The sequence below is a fragment of the Acanthochromis polyacanthus genome, chromosome 16 (assembly GCF_021347895.1).
Source record: "Acanthochromis polyacanthus isolate Apoly-LR-REF ecotype Palm Island chromosome 16, KAUST_Apoly_ChrSc, whole genome shotgun sequence".
Lineage (NCBI taxonomy): Eukaryota > Metazoa > Chordata > Actinopteri > Pomacentridae > Acanthochromis > Acanthochromis polyacanthus.
This window is the reverse complement of record NC_067128.1, coordinates 38444335-38458842: the sequence shown is the minus strand read 5'-3', so window position 1 is coordinate 38458842 and position 14508 is coordinate 38444335. Positions and strand designations below refer to the sequence as shown.

The 14508-nt window shown below is 38.7% G+C and overlaps 2 protein-coding genes across 11 annotated transcripts in view; one reads left to right on the top strand and one right to left on the bottom strand.

Moving 5' to 3' along the window:
* Positions 1 to 11124, bottom strand: part of LOC127530326 (NACHT, LRR and PYD domains-containing protein 3-like) — a 31422-nt gene extending 20298 nt beyond the window's left edge. Inside the window, exon 1 of the mRNA XM_051936921.1 lies at positions 11038 to 11124. The gene's annotated coding sequence lies outside the window, so the exon portion shown is untranslated. The remainder of the gene's footprint in view (positions 1 to 11037) is intronic.
* The window catches only part of LOC127530323 (uncharacterized), a 133590-nt gene that overhangs the window by 872 nt on the left and 118210 nt on the right, over positions 1 to 14508 (top strand). For 2 of the 10 annotated variants that reach the window (XR_007936870.1, XR_007936869.1), the window contains exons 2-19: positions 691 to 841; positions 923 to 2938; positions 3086 to 3225; positions 3491 to 3695; positions 4543 to 4647; positions 4760 to 4959; positions 5062 to 5203; positions 5379 to 6020; positions 6124 to 6180; positions 6307 to 6416; positions 6507 to 6626; positions 6721 to 6753; positions 6828 to 6914; positions 6990 to 7055; positions 7700 to 7760; positions 7843 to 7893; positions 8034 to 8078; positions 8173 to 8234. Coding sequence is in view for 2 of the 10 variants with exons in the window: in XM_051936834.1 (XP_051792794.1) it covers positions 6994 to 7055; positions 7700 to 7760; positions 7843 to 7893; positions 8173 to 8234; positions 8359 to 8416; positions 8490 to 8550; positions 8683 to 8723; positions 8815 to 9102 (684 nt within the window). In the remaining 8 variants the exon portion in view is untranslated. The other 8 variants (XR_007936872.1, XR_007936873.1, XR_007936874.1 and 5 more) reach the window with 8 other exon arrangements.

Genomic DNA, 14508 nt, shown 5'->3' with positions numbered 1-14508 from the left:
TAGGATCAGGAATGAGGACATCAGAGGGACAGCACATGTTAAAGGCTTTGGAGATAAAGTCAGAGAGGCCAGACTGAGATGGTTCAGACATGTCCAGAGGAGAGAGAGTGAATATATTGGTAGAAGGATGCTGAGTTTCCCACTGCCAGGCAGGAGGCCTAGAGGAAGACCAAAGAGGAGGTTTATGGATGTGGTTAAAGAGGACATGAAGGTGGTTGGTGTGAGAGAAGAGGATGCAGAAGACAGGGTTAGATGGAGGCAATTGATTCTCTGTGGCGACCCCTGAAGGGAAAAGAAGAAGAGTAATCTACTGGAACGATCATGTTTAATTAATGAAATATTGTGTTAGACATAAAATAGAACTTATTGCTTTTGTTTGTGGAATAAATCCGGATCTGGAAGAAAAATCATGTCAAACCATGGCGGTTGATATGTATATAGATATACATTTAAATGTTGTATCTGATCAGTTGTATTGGGCCAGTCTGGACTAAAAATGCCAATCCGGCTCCAGCTATCATGTTACCAGACGGTGAACCGTTCTTTCCTGTCGAGACATCTGTTAGCATCCATTACATGACATGAATCAACATTTGTTGTTAAGATGAAAAGTCGTTTCAGATTTTTTTGCCTTGTGGATTTCTCAGTATTGTGCCCTTTTTAAGTCTATTTTTCCCCTCTGATTTGTAGAGACACATTACCATACTTTTGGATGGCGATACACCAACCACAACAAAATGCAGCAGCAGTGAACATTTCCACTGTCCTTTCTGCAAATATGAGGGAGCTAAACATATGGTGGAGAACCATATTAAAGGCCATTCCTCAGTAAAACACAGAGGTACTTACTTCTGGCACATATTTGGATGATCAATATTTTGTTACAAGTACAAATGTTAATTACTTCATTCCTCTCTTTCAGAATTGACAATTTTCAAGTGTGGCTTAAGTTGTCGGACAGCTGCACATTTTCATTGCTGCTATTGTGCTGCAACAATTATTAATAGAAGACAATTTATAAGACACTTAGAAATACACCAAGAGGATGAGCATGCTGCAGCCCTAAAAGAACAAACAAAGACCCTCGCAGTGCCTCCTGTACAGCTCTCTGTGGCCCCCACTCAGCTCCCTGTGGCTCCTGCACAGCTCCCTGTGGCCCCCGCTCAGCTCCCTGTGGCTCCCGCTCAGCTCCCTGTGGCTCCCGCACAGCTCCCTGTGGCCCCCGCTCAGCTCCCTGTGGCTCCCGCTCAGCTCCCTGTGGCTCCCGCACAGCTCCCTGTGGCCCCTGCTCAGCTCCCAGTGGCCCCTGCTCAGCTCCCTGTGGCCCCTGCTCAGCTCCCTGTGGCCCCCGCTCAGCTCCCTGTGGCCCCCGCTCAGCTCCCAGTGGCTCCTGCACAGCTCCCTGTGGCCCCCGCTCAGCTCCCTGTGGCCCCCGCTCAGCTCCCTGTGGCTCATGCACAGCTCCCTGTGGCCCCCGCTCAGCTCCCTGTGGCTCATGCACAGCTCCCTGTGGCCCCCGCTCAGCTCCCAGTGGCCCCCGCTCAGCTCCCTGTGGCTCATGCACAGCTCCCAGTGGCCCCCGCTCAGCTCCCTGTGGCTCATGCACAGCTCCCTGTGGCCCCCGCTCAGCTCCCAGTGGCCCCCGCTCAGCTCCCTGTGGCTCATGCACAGCTCCCAGTGGCCCCCGCTCAGCTCCCTGTGGCTCATGCACAGCTCCCAGTGGCCCCCGCTCAGCTCCCTGTGGCTCATGCACAGCTCCCTGTGGCCCCCGCTCAGCTCCCAGTGGCCCCTGCTCAGCTCCCAGTGGCTCCTGCACAGCTCCCTGTGGCTCATGCACAGCTCCCAGTGGCCCCCGCTCAGCTCCCTGTGGCTCATGCACAGCATCCGGATACCCCTCAAGCATCTCGTCGCACAGTATATGGAAAACACAAGAAAGTCACTTGTCCTCACTGCAGCATGATGTTGAACAAGAAAAACTTCAAAACACACTGCAAAAGAAAACATACCCACCACTTTGAGACGGTGTCGAAGGACAGATTTTTGGCCTCTCAATGTGTTGATGTCAAAAATGGTGTGTTTGCAGTTGAGAAATCCTTTTGTGGTCCAGCAACACCCATACATGTCATCAAGAATACTTGGGGACCAACACACAAGGTCATGTGTGAGGTCAACCAGTGCCGTCTGAACAGTGACTTTGCACAAAGAAGCGGGATGTTGCCATACGAGTGCCCCCATATACTGTCTTTATTGTATTGCCCACGTGCTGACAATCAAAACGTGACTCTAACAGCTGAGGCGTTGAAAACAATGGTGGACAATAAATGGTTTGGTGAGGAGCGTAAAGCCAGTCTCTTGCGTTTTCAGCAAAGTGCTGTTGCAGAGGGTGTGCCCCTGTCTGTGCATCTGACTGTGGGTGGTCCACCTTCCAAATTTCATATCTCTGTGTATGAACCAAAGATAACCTATTACAGTAGGTTGGGAAGAGTGATTGTGTCTTACGACACAAAACAGAACAACTGGCATTGTCCCTGCTCTAAAGCAAGACACTCTTGCATTCACAAAGCTGTTGCTAAATGGCATCTCTTTGTCACAAAGAGGGAGCTATTCCGAAAGGTGAAGAGCACAGAGGAAGAGACACACAGTCCAACCGAGGCCACCACAGATCAAAATGCAAGTGAGAACAGTGTGGAGGACAGTTATCCACCAGGTAACAGAAGTGTTGCAAGGATGCTTAATTACCTCCTCACAAATAAAAAGCTCCCTGCAGATCTGCCCCAAGCTCTCATGGAGCAGTCAAGAGAGGGAAGAGCAAAGGACAGCTTTCCAAAGCACCTTATCCCTAAAGAAACAAAATGTGTAGAATGTGAATACACAATTTGTGAACGACAACTCATAACATCCAAAGCCAAGATCCTGACAAGCACGGGTGTAGTTGAAGGTTGGTACTATCACAGGTCTTTCTATGGTCTTATCATTTAGTGTGTTACATAATTTATATGTACATGACAAACAAAAAGAATAGTTCTACTAATCTCAAAGGACATTCCAGCAACAACCTTAACCTTTGTTTGGACTGTGTTTTTAGGCATATCAACGTACAGGAAGACATGCCTGAACTGTGGCATGATCTACAGATACCAGGAGTGGGAGGATGGTGTCCACAACTTTGACGACCACATAATCTTGTCTCTGCATTTGTGCCTGATGATTAGGAATGCATTACAGGTGAGATCGTATAATTCAGTAATGCATTTTGCTCACTGAAAAGTCCAGTGAATTGATTTTGTATGTAATGTGATGTTATTTTAATTTCTTTCCATCCTTTTGAGTGACACCACAATTCAACTCACAGTAATACAAAAAAAGTTTTGACAAGATAAAATATATTTAATTTTATTTCCTAAGGTGATTGAAGGTGCAATTCTAACAAAACAACTTACATTTTGAAATTATGTAACATTAGAATACTTCTGTTCTCATCATGTTCCAGACGCATACAGCTATCAGCAAAGTGATAGAAATAATCGAAACAACGGAGAACGTGTCCTTTCCGAACAAGGAGAGAGTTCTCCAAGCCTACCTTCATTTTGAGGCCCTTACAAACCATGACTACAGTTACAGTTGTGTGTCATGTGGCTATAGCCCAGTGGTTGTTGTGATGGATCTTCACAAGAAAGGTGTTTTCAATTTGCCAGGTGAGTTTGATAAGCTGTTATTTCACATAGGTATTGTAGCTTCATTGTTTGTATAGCATCTCCTCTCCCTCTTCTGTGTTGTAAACTGTTTTCTTGTCTGTACTCATCTATTGCACGTCTGCCCATCCTGGGACAGGGATCTCTCTTGTGTTGCTCACCCTGAGGTTTACTGTTTTTTTTTCTTGGGAGTTTTTGCTAAAGGTCTAAAGGCAGAGGATGTTGTTATGATGGTTTGTAAAACCCTTTGAATCAAACTGTTCATAAAATATGGTATACAAATAAAATGACCTTGCCTCTGGACTAAAACCACCAGGTTCAGGAACAGGTTTTTCCCAACAGAACTCTTCCCCCCCCTCCGCCCCTTACCCACTCACACACACGTCCCAACCCCCTCAGGAAGTGAACTTTTTCTCACTTTGTACTACCACTGTACTGCACTGTACTTCACAGTAACACTATACATACTGTCATAATCATTGTACTCTATAATCATAACTGTACCTGTACATAAATATAATAGTCATACTGTATCATAGTCATAGCCCATTTATGGTGTGTACATGTCTATATCCATAGTCCTTTATATCATAGTCACTTTAGTCATTCATACTGTATACTGTACTATATACCTACTGTGCACTTGTATACTTCTATGTCTATCATACTATACCTTATCATAGTTATTTAATCACTTCTGATCAGATACTATATGCATTTTGTTGCTCTGTACTTGTGACATGTGCAATGACAAAGCTGAATCCAATCTAATCTAATATTCTGTCAGCTCTTGTGCTCAGATTTTTTATTAGTGATTGAAATGGAAAAAATGAAACTGTTCTTTTAACAGTGAGTGAGATCCAAAGCTTGCCTGATGATTATGATGGCCATGTGGATATAGCAAATTTCTGGGATGCTGTGGCCATGGAAATGATTAGTCGTGGTTTAATTCCATGTAAGTAATTTGAAAAGACAGGTTAAGAGCAGTTGCACTTAAGTAAAGTATATTAATATGTGTTCAGTCTTGTGCTAATAATAGCTAATATTCTTCATATTTGTTCACAAAGGTGGTCGAAAGAACCCTTTTGTTGTGTCCCCCAGTTATCATCACTGGGCCCCATGGATTGGCCCACACACCCGAAGATCGAATTCAGTTTTAAACACTGAATTTGAAAAAATGCAAGCTCCAAAAACGCCAAACAATGGGGATGATGATGATGAAATGATTAATGAAGAGCGGCTCACAGATGAGCTTGTGAACTTGAAGGTGAATTAGTTGATGAAATATGCAAAATCCACTTTTTTGTGCTAAAAAAAAATATGTCTATGCTTTATTCACAATATAAACTCAAATGCATGTTTGCAACAGGTAGAGGAGATCAGGGCACTCTGTAAAAACTGTGGTGTGGATGACAAAGGCTCAAAAGTGGATCTTGTCATGCGACTTTCTGAAAAAATGTCAAATAGAGTCACCTACAACAAGGTGTTTGAGAAAGTGTGGGCTGCCTCTGGTAAGTGAAGTAATGTGTTCATCATCAAACAGTATATATTTATGTAAGTTAGCCATACATGTTCCTAATGTCAGTTATTACTCATACTATAGTCTCATAATATGCATTTGAGACAAACTGTAAAAGTGGGTGATACAAATAAAATTGCCCTTGACCACTGTTTTTCTGTTTCCAGGTGGTTGGGCTGTAATCACCTGTCCATGTGGGGTTGTGTATTCACTGAAGTTCAACCTCAGAGCAGAGAGTCCACGGGACTTTGTGGATCTCTTGTTATCGTGGAAAGACTTTCCCAATGTTTCGGTGTATGATTATGCCAGAGGGCTGGCATTGCATGCGAACCGCAGGCAGCCAGGAATCTTTGCCCCTTTTCAAGGAAGGTTACTGGATCCCACCCAAGACAACATAAAGCATGCCTCAGAGAGCAAGGTTCATGTCAACTTGCCATGGCTGAAAAACTCTAAGATGCCAGCTGATGAAAATGGTCACCCTCTCACTGGGTCCTCGCAGCATTTTGCTTTAAACGATGTGTTCCATCAAGGCAACAGCAAAGACCAGAGGGAGGTTCTGAGAAAGCTGGAGCTTGTGCCTGAGCTTGCTGGTCTTATAAACAGCCAGTGTGTGGAGCAGCTGTTTTCTGGGATGAGAAAGAACAATTACTTTTTAAATATGACAACCCCATCCACACACATATTTCTACAAAGAAATATACTTCATCATTACAACATGGCAAAGAACAAAAGAGTCCGAGAACAGTATAGCAAGATTGTTCCCTCAGATGTTGAAATGCAATGTGACAGCCATGGAAGGCTAGTCTTAGGTATGTTCATGAATATTTATGCACATTTATTGTCCTCATCCACTTTACACAACTTTATACAATGTATGTAATATTATCTATTCTTTTTGCTCATTCCCATCAGCTGGAATGCCAACGGGGTCATCTGACAACAGCAAAGACCAAGAAGAATGTCAAGAGTGTGAGTCCCTGCTAAAATATATATATATACATGTATATGTATGTGTGTGTGATTCAAAGTAGAAATGTGACATTTCACACTTAAATTTTTTTTAATGTTTTTTTGTTTTTTTTTCTCCCCCACTAGTAATTGATGGCAGTCAGCAGAGACCTCCTGGACACTTTACTAGTCTCCATAACTTGTCAGCACACAGAGCATGCTGGGGACAGAAGCTCAACGACATCCAGGAACAACTGGTAATGTCAACCATTGTGCCACTGTAAATATCTCTGAATGGTATTAATATAATCAAAAACATGTTTAAAGACTTTGTTTTCTTCCACCAGCTGTCAGATGTCTTGGATGAGACCAAAAGTCCCACTGAGTACCTTGCAATGGTGAACAACATCATCCTGACTCGCTGTGACTTTTGGAGTCTTGGTTTGAGTCGAGACATTGACGGGATGGTAGGCATAGAGAATGTGTTGTGCTGATATGATTTATGTTTTTTTTTGTTTGTTTGTTATTATTTTAATATAATTTGTGTTTGTTTTCTACTAGATCCTGAACTCTTGTCTTGAAGTCATTGGGAAGGTAGAGTAGCTATGGTGAAACACTTAATTCAAATGGATTGGATAGTATATTTCAATTATCTATCTCTGTTACAGAGAATAGAGCACGTGTTTGCTGCCAACAGCCATGTCATTGCCACATGGTTTCCACCATCATCCACAAACCCCATGGATCACCTGCTGGTAATTTGTTAAAAAGTTTTGCTTTTGTAGTGGAGTTTGAGCATTTCATATTCAGTTATTGATATCTTTTTACAGGACAATGCAGCCAGTCTCCAGTGGGTTCTGCTTCCGGTATTTGTACCTGGACACTGGATACTCTGTGTAAATACATTTTTATCTTCCTCTATTATGACCTTACACAACAAAGTTCATTGCTGATTTAAATTTTTTTGGTATATTAAATGCATGGCAGCTTTGTTAGTATTTCTGTAACATTCCATAACTTTATGTGTGTGGTTATATTTGAACACATTTAACAGATACTGAGGCCACAGGCTAGAGAGATTTTCTTTCTAGATCCCCTCTGTGGCAGCGGCTGGAGAGATGAGAGTAGAGTCCATCTATTCAGGTTTTTAGGGCACCTTCCAAGATCCTTCCTGGACAGTGGTAGTTCTGTTTTAAACCACTTGTCCTTTGTTTGTTTTATGAATGGTTCTGTTTTTATTTGAATGTCAATATCCCCTGCATTAAGATGTTCCAAACAAACAAAAACAAACAACAAAAGTGAGTGTTTGTGATGGATAGAAGTAATTGTTACATTATTCTTATTTATTGTTACATTATTCTACGCAGATGGAAACAGAACCATATATTTTGTTCGAGTGGGGCAGTTCTGTTCAAGCCCATTACAAAAACATTTGATTTGAAGTTCCAGCCTCTTCCTTATTCACTTTCAACTTTGTTCCAAGTGTTGCTTTAAAATGGTTTATTGTACTTTTATTTACTTCCACTTACTCTTTGACCAGGCACATTGCTCACAGCCTATCTCCTGGACCTTGGAGGGAGCTTGGTGTGAATGATGTTCAGGTGAGACATTACTACATTGCATTTGCTAACATTTGCTATTTTCTTGCCATTCTTTTATTAAAATACTACTTTCACACCCAAGGGCCTAACACTCCAAAGATCCTCCAACAACTGTGGCGTGTTTGTTTTGATGGTAAGAACTACTCAGTATGTTATATCGATTATATTTATAAAATGTTTTTTCTGCATTTAAAACACACTCTTTGTATTGAAAAATTGTATCCTGACAGAATATGCATGATGTTATATTAACCAGTGTATCTTGAATTACAGTATGCTCTGTACATTGTAATGGGGGCCAGTTGCGATTTCAGTGAGGTATGTGCAAATTGTGACACGTTATGCTTGACTGTAGCGATGAAGGTATTATTTTTCGAACATATTTTAATCTTCTGCATTTCCTTCTTCACAGGAAAACATGCTGCAGATTAGAAGATGGTGGTGTCTTGTTCTCCTGCAGAACTTCCCCATGCCGTAAGCGCCCTCAGTATCACACTTTTAAACCAGATTCTTTTAAATCACGTTTTACTGTATTCACTGTCATCTGACCTGCATGAATGTTTTCATTGTGAATGTTTGTTGTCATTAAATCACCAAGATCTGAAGAAGAGAGACTGCAGGAAAGAAAGAAGCGACAAGAGCAGAAAAAACTACAGGTGAGAGGTCATGTGATAAATTGGTATATAGTGAAACTATTGCTTGAAGACTGATCCCTGCTACTTATTTCAGGATGTGGCTGAAGTCCCCCTGAAAAAGTTTAGGCTTTCAGAATCTGCCACTGAAGCATCAGGTACTGTTCCAGCCAGCATTGTCTCACACATATCCGTTGAGGTTCGATGTCACAGAGCAGTCATTATTTCTCTGTTAATCATCAAAACATTGTCATTGTGCCTGTAGACACCACAATCTGTTTCCTTTCTAGATGAGGCTGAGAACCTGCCAGGACTGGGAACAGGAAACAGGGTATATTGCCTGAGATGGGTAGTCTCATTTCAGTGTTTTCTGCAATCTCCGAGCCTTTACTTAAATAACGGTTTTCTTTATTTTTGTTTAGGAGAATCCTTTGGTCAGGGATGCAGTGGCGGCAGCCCAGTGGTGTGAGACCACAACTTTCAAGGGAAAAATTTCCCTTCCCCAAGTTGTTACCATGGCCAAGGAGGAACGTGTGAGGGCAGTGGAACTCCTGTGTGACTGTGATGGCCAGGAAGAAGAGGAGACCGCTGATGTCAGAGAACCGTTCCTGTTTCTTTTTAGTCTGCAGGAAGACTATGAGACATTCTGTCAAGAAATCATTGACAGGAGAAACATGAAGGTGTTTTGTGGTTTTGACAGAAAAGAATAAAGTTGTGTTCAACGGTGCTGAAGCTTCATTCATTACATCTGACCCCTACAAATGTACATGGTTTGTGAGTTGTACAGACTGATATATTATGTCTGGCATAATCATATACGGAAATTCTCTATACAGAGATTGTTTTTTTTTTTTTTAGACCAAGCACAGGGATAAAATTATGGAATCAATTCTGAGGAAAAAATTATGGAATCACCCCATAAATTCTCATTCCCAAAACTAGCTCCCATATCGGATTAAATCTGCTCATTAGTCTGCAGTTTAAAAGGAGTGATCACACCTTGGAGAGATGTTGCACCAAGTGGACTGACATGAATCATGACTCCAACATGAGAGATGTCAGTTGAAACAAAGGAGAGGATTATCAGACTTCTCAAAGAGGGTCAATCATCACGAATTGTTGCAGATATCCCAGATTGGTTCTGCAAATGATCATCAAACTGACGTGGGAAGACAACAATGGCAGCAGCAGCAGCATCAAAACCAAGTTTATTTGGCCCAGCAGCAACAACCAAATCCACAGTCTGCATGAGCAACAAGCTGGTTGGAAATCAGCAAACTGGTGTGCTGCAGCAACAACTTCCAATCACTCTTGGTCTAAAAAGTGATTGTTACTGACTACCACAATTTTTACTCTTGATATCTTTTAGTGTTTCTTACAGCCAGAAAGTTGCAAATTAAAATGACTTTAGTTTTTTGTCATGTTTGTAATCTGCTTTTTATCTACAAAATTAAACAACTGAACGAACGTCCTCTGAGACTGGTGATTCCATAATTTTTGCCAGGGGTTGTATATGTTGTATTTGTGGGATTTGATACTACAAGACAAATGTTTTCCTAAAGAACTACTTTTTGGCTCTAGACCTGATCCTGATATAAATAGTAATGCTGATATAAAATTAATCATGACAGTAAATCACATAAGATGCTCGGTTTCTAGGCCAGCATTTAGAAGCTGTATTGACGTTTGTGAATGTGCTATATCGTCTCCGCCACCAGATGGTGACAATAAATGAGTCAAGCTCAACGTGGGCGGAGCTCAACGTTTAACTCCGCCCACGTTTAGCTCAACGTGGGCGGAGCTCAACGTTGAGCTCCGCCCACGTTGAGGCACGCCCCGATCTGCGGGCTGCAGTCAGGGGCTTCTCAAACTGGCCCTCAGCTGGAAAAGCGGTGCGCGCATTTACTAAACACACACTACTAAATTCCACATCAGATTGACCTGATTTTCACTTCGTGTCTTCCTGAGGTGGAGTAGTGTCAATCTGAAGTGGAACAGTGGAATAATAACTCGTAGTTTGGGAGAAATATTGATGCTAATGTACATGATATATCTAAATAAATATGGCTTTTCAGGGGGATTTTATTCTGAAATTCCACATCCGACTGAAGTGATTCTTAGCGGATGTCACACGCTTGAATAATAACGACAGTTTTAAAAAAGATCGCTCTTGACGTATTGTTTAGTAAATGCGCGCACCGCTTTTCCAGCTGAGGGCCAGTTTGACCAAGCGTTTAGCAGTGAGGGCTGGTTTGACCGCGGTGGATCCAGACAGACCGGGTCTCTGCCGGTTGTCAGGCCGAGCTCAGGCCTCCCTGAACGGCTTAGAGCAGCTCCTCTCTCCGCCTCCTCCACAGGCTGATTCAGGCACCACAAAGCGGAGATACACGGAATAAAAACACCGTATTCAGCTGCTGACCATCAGTTCCCTTCACTGTACTGTTATTTCTACACTTTACTGTTATTTATTTCGGACTTTATTGGACGGTTTCCGGTCACAGACACTAAACGGCGACACGTTGATCGGTTGAACTCCTTCAACAGAACCTTCCAGCTCCACACAAAGTTTCCAGAGAGGCTCAAGTTTCTGCTGCTTTTCTGAACAAATGTCCAACAATAAAGAGTTTAAAAGCTGCTGACATTACCTTCACACGGAGGACGGACCGGAGGACGTAAACTGCGCCACAGCTTTGGAAGAACGAAAGTGAAAGTTAGACAGAGAGGCGTTTGGGTTCCAGAGGAAAAATCGGACATCAGAGAGTTCAGCTGGAGATGAACCGCGTTTAGGGAAATGAAACACCGTGAAAGATCTCTGAATGTTTGCTGAGCTTCAGGAATAATTACACTGAAAACATCATGTAGTTGTTTTTATTTATGGCTGTAATCTGACACTGGGAATCCAAAACATGACGAACCACAGATTAAAGATTTATCCATATTTATGTGAGAACTATTATATTATTGATGTTTTACATTTTATACTCTTCTACCTCTTCATGTTTTAGTGGATCTGCTGTATTTTTACTGTCATTCTTTAATATATTTTATTTATTTTCATGTCAGACACATGAGAGCTCTGCTGATTATTAATAAAGTCTCCCTCATTCATTAAACACATCAAAATAAAAACAGACGTCGTGTCAAAGTGTTTTCCTGCAGATAAATCAGATGGTTTGACAAATGAAATGAAGCAGTTTAAATACTGAGGTTCAGACCCTCCAGTATCACTGATCATAGAGAGAAACTAACATGTAGAAATATGAAGGTTTACACCCAACAGTGTTAGAAATGATGGAGATTCATCAGAATCATTGAAATATTTACAGTAAATCTATCACAAATATGTATAAAATGACCAAGAAATGAGATAAAACTACCACAAATATGTATAAAATGACCAAAATATGAGATAAAACTACCACAAATATGAATAAAATGACCAAAATATGAGATAAAACTACCACAAATATGAATAAAATGACCAAGAAATGAGATAAAACTACCACAAATATGAATAAAATGAGCAAAATATGAGATAAAACTACCACAAATATATATAAAAAGACCAAAATATGAGATAAAACTACCACAAATATGAATAAAATGACCAAAATATGAGATAAAACTACCACAAATATGAATAAAATGACCATAATATGAGATAAAACTACCACAAATATGTATAAAATGACCAAAATATGAGATAAAACTACCACAAATATGTATAAAAAGACCAAAATATGAGATAAAACTACCACAAATATGAATAAAATGACCAAAATATGAGATAAAACTACCACAAATATGAATAAAATGACCAAGAAATGAGATAAAACTACCACAAATATGTATAAAATGACCAAGAAATGAGATAAAACTACCACAAATATGAATAAAATGAGCAAAATATGAGATAAAACTACCACAAATATGTATAAAATGACCAAAATATGAGATAAAACTACCACAAATATGAATAAAATGACCAAAATATGAGATAAAACTACCACAAATATGAATAAAATGACCAAGAAATGAGATAAAACTACCACAAATATGAATAAAATGACCAAAATATGAGATAAAACTACCACAAATATGAATAAAATGACCAAAATATGAGATAAAACTACCACAAATATGTATAAAAGACCAAAATATGAGATAAAACTACCACAAATATGAATAAAATGACCAAAATATGAGATAAAACTACCACAAATATGTATAAAATGACCAAAATATGAGATAAAACTACCACAAATATGAATAAAATGACCAAAATATGAGATAAAACTACCACAGATATGAATAAAATGACCAAAATATGAGATAAAACTACCACAAATATGTATAAAAGACCAAAATATGAGATAAAACTACCACAAATATGAATAAAATGACCAAAATATGAGATAAAACTACCACAAATATGAATAAAATGACCAAGAAATGAGATAAAACTACCACAAATATGAATAAAATGACCAAAATATGAGATAAAACTACCACAAATATGTATAAAAAGACCAAAATATGAGATAAAACTACCACAAATATGAATAAAATGACCAAAATATGAGATAAAACTACCACAAATATGAATAAAATGACCAAGAAATGAGATAAAACTACCACAAATATGTATAAAAAGACCAAAATATGAGATAAAACTACCACAAATATGAATAAAATGACCAAAATATGAGATAAAACTACCACAAATATGAATAAAATGACCAAAATATGAGATAAAACTACCACAAATATGAATAAAATGACCAAAATATGAGATAAAACTACCACAAATATGTATAAAAAGACCAAAATATGAGATAAAACTACCACAAATATGAATAAAATGACCAAAATATGAGATAAAACTACCACAAATATGAATAAAATGACCAAGAAATGAGATAAAACTACCACAAATATGTATAAAATGACCAAGAAATGAGATAAAACTACCACAAATATGTATAAAATGACCAAAATATGAGATAAAACTACCACAAATATGAATAAAATGACCAAAATATGAGATAAAACTAGCACAATATGAATAAAATGACCATAATATGAGATAAAACTACCACAAATATGTATAAAATGACCAAAATATGAGATAAAACTACCACAAATATGAATAAAATGACCAAAATATGAGATAAAACTACCACAAATATGAATAAAATGACCAAAATATGAGATAAAACTACCACAAATATGTATAAAATGACCAAGAAATGAGATAAAACTACCACAAATATGTATAAAATGACCAAAATATGAGATAAAACTACCACAAATATGTGTAAAAAGACCAAAATATGAGATATAACTACCACAAATATGAATAAAATGACCAAAATATGAGATAAAACTACCACAAATATGAATAAAATGACCAAGAAATGAGATAAAACTACCACAAATATGTATAAAATGACCAAGAAATGAGAAAAAACTACCACAAATATGAATAAAATGAGCAAAATATGAGATAAAACTACCACAAATATGTATAAAATGAGCAAAATATGAGATAAAACTACCACAAATATGTATAAAATGACCAAAATATGAGATAAAACTACCACAAATATGAATAAAATGACCAAAATATGAGATAAAACTACCACAAATATGAATAAAATGACCAAAATATGAGATAAAACTACCACAAATATGAATAAAATGACCAAAATATGAGATAAAACTACCACAAATATGGATAAAATGACCAAAATATGAGATAAAACTACCACAAATATGAATAAAATGACCAAAATATGAGATAAAACTACCACAAATATGAATAAAATGACCAAAATATGAGATAAAACTACCACAAATATGAATAAAATGACCAAAATATGAGATAAAACTACCACAAATATGTTTAAAATGACCAAAATATGAGATAAAACTACCACAAATATGAATAAAATGACCAAAATATGAGATAAAACTATCACAAATATTGTTAATCTTGGTTGATTGGTTGATGATGTATCAGTATTGTTATTGATTATTGATGGCTGCAGGGACAGAGGTTTGTGTGTGAGTCTCTGCTGCCATCTAGTGGTGGATCAACAACATGACTTTTCCCA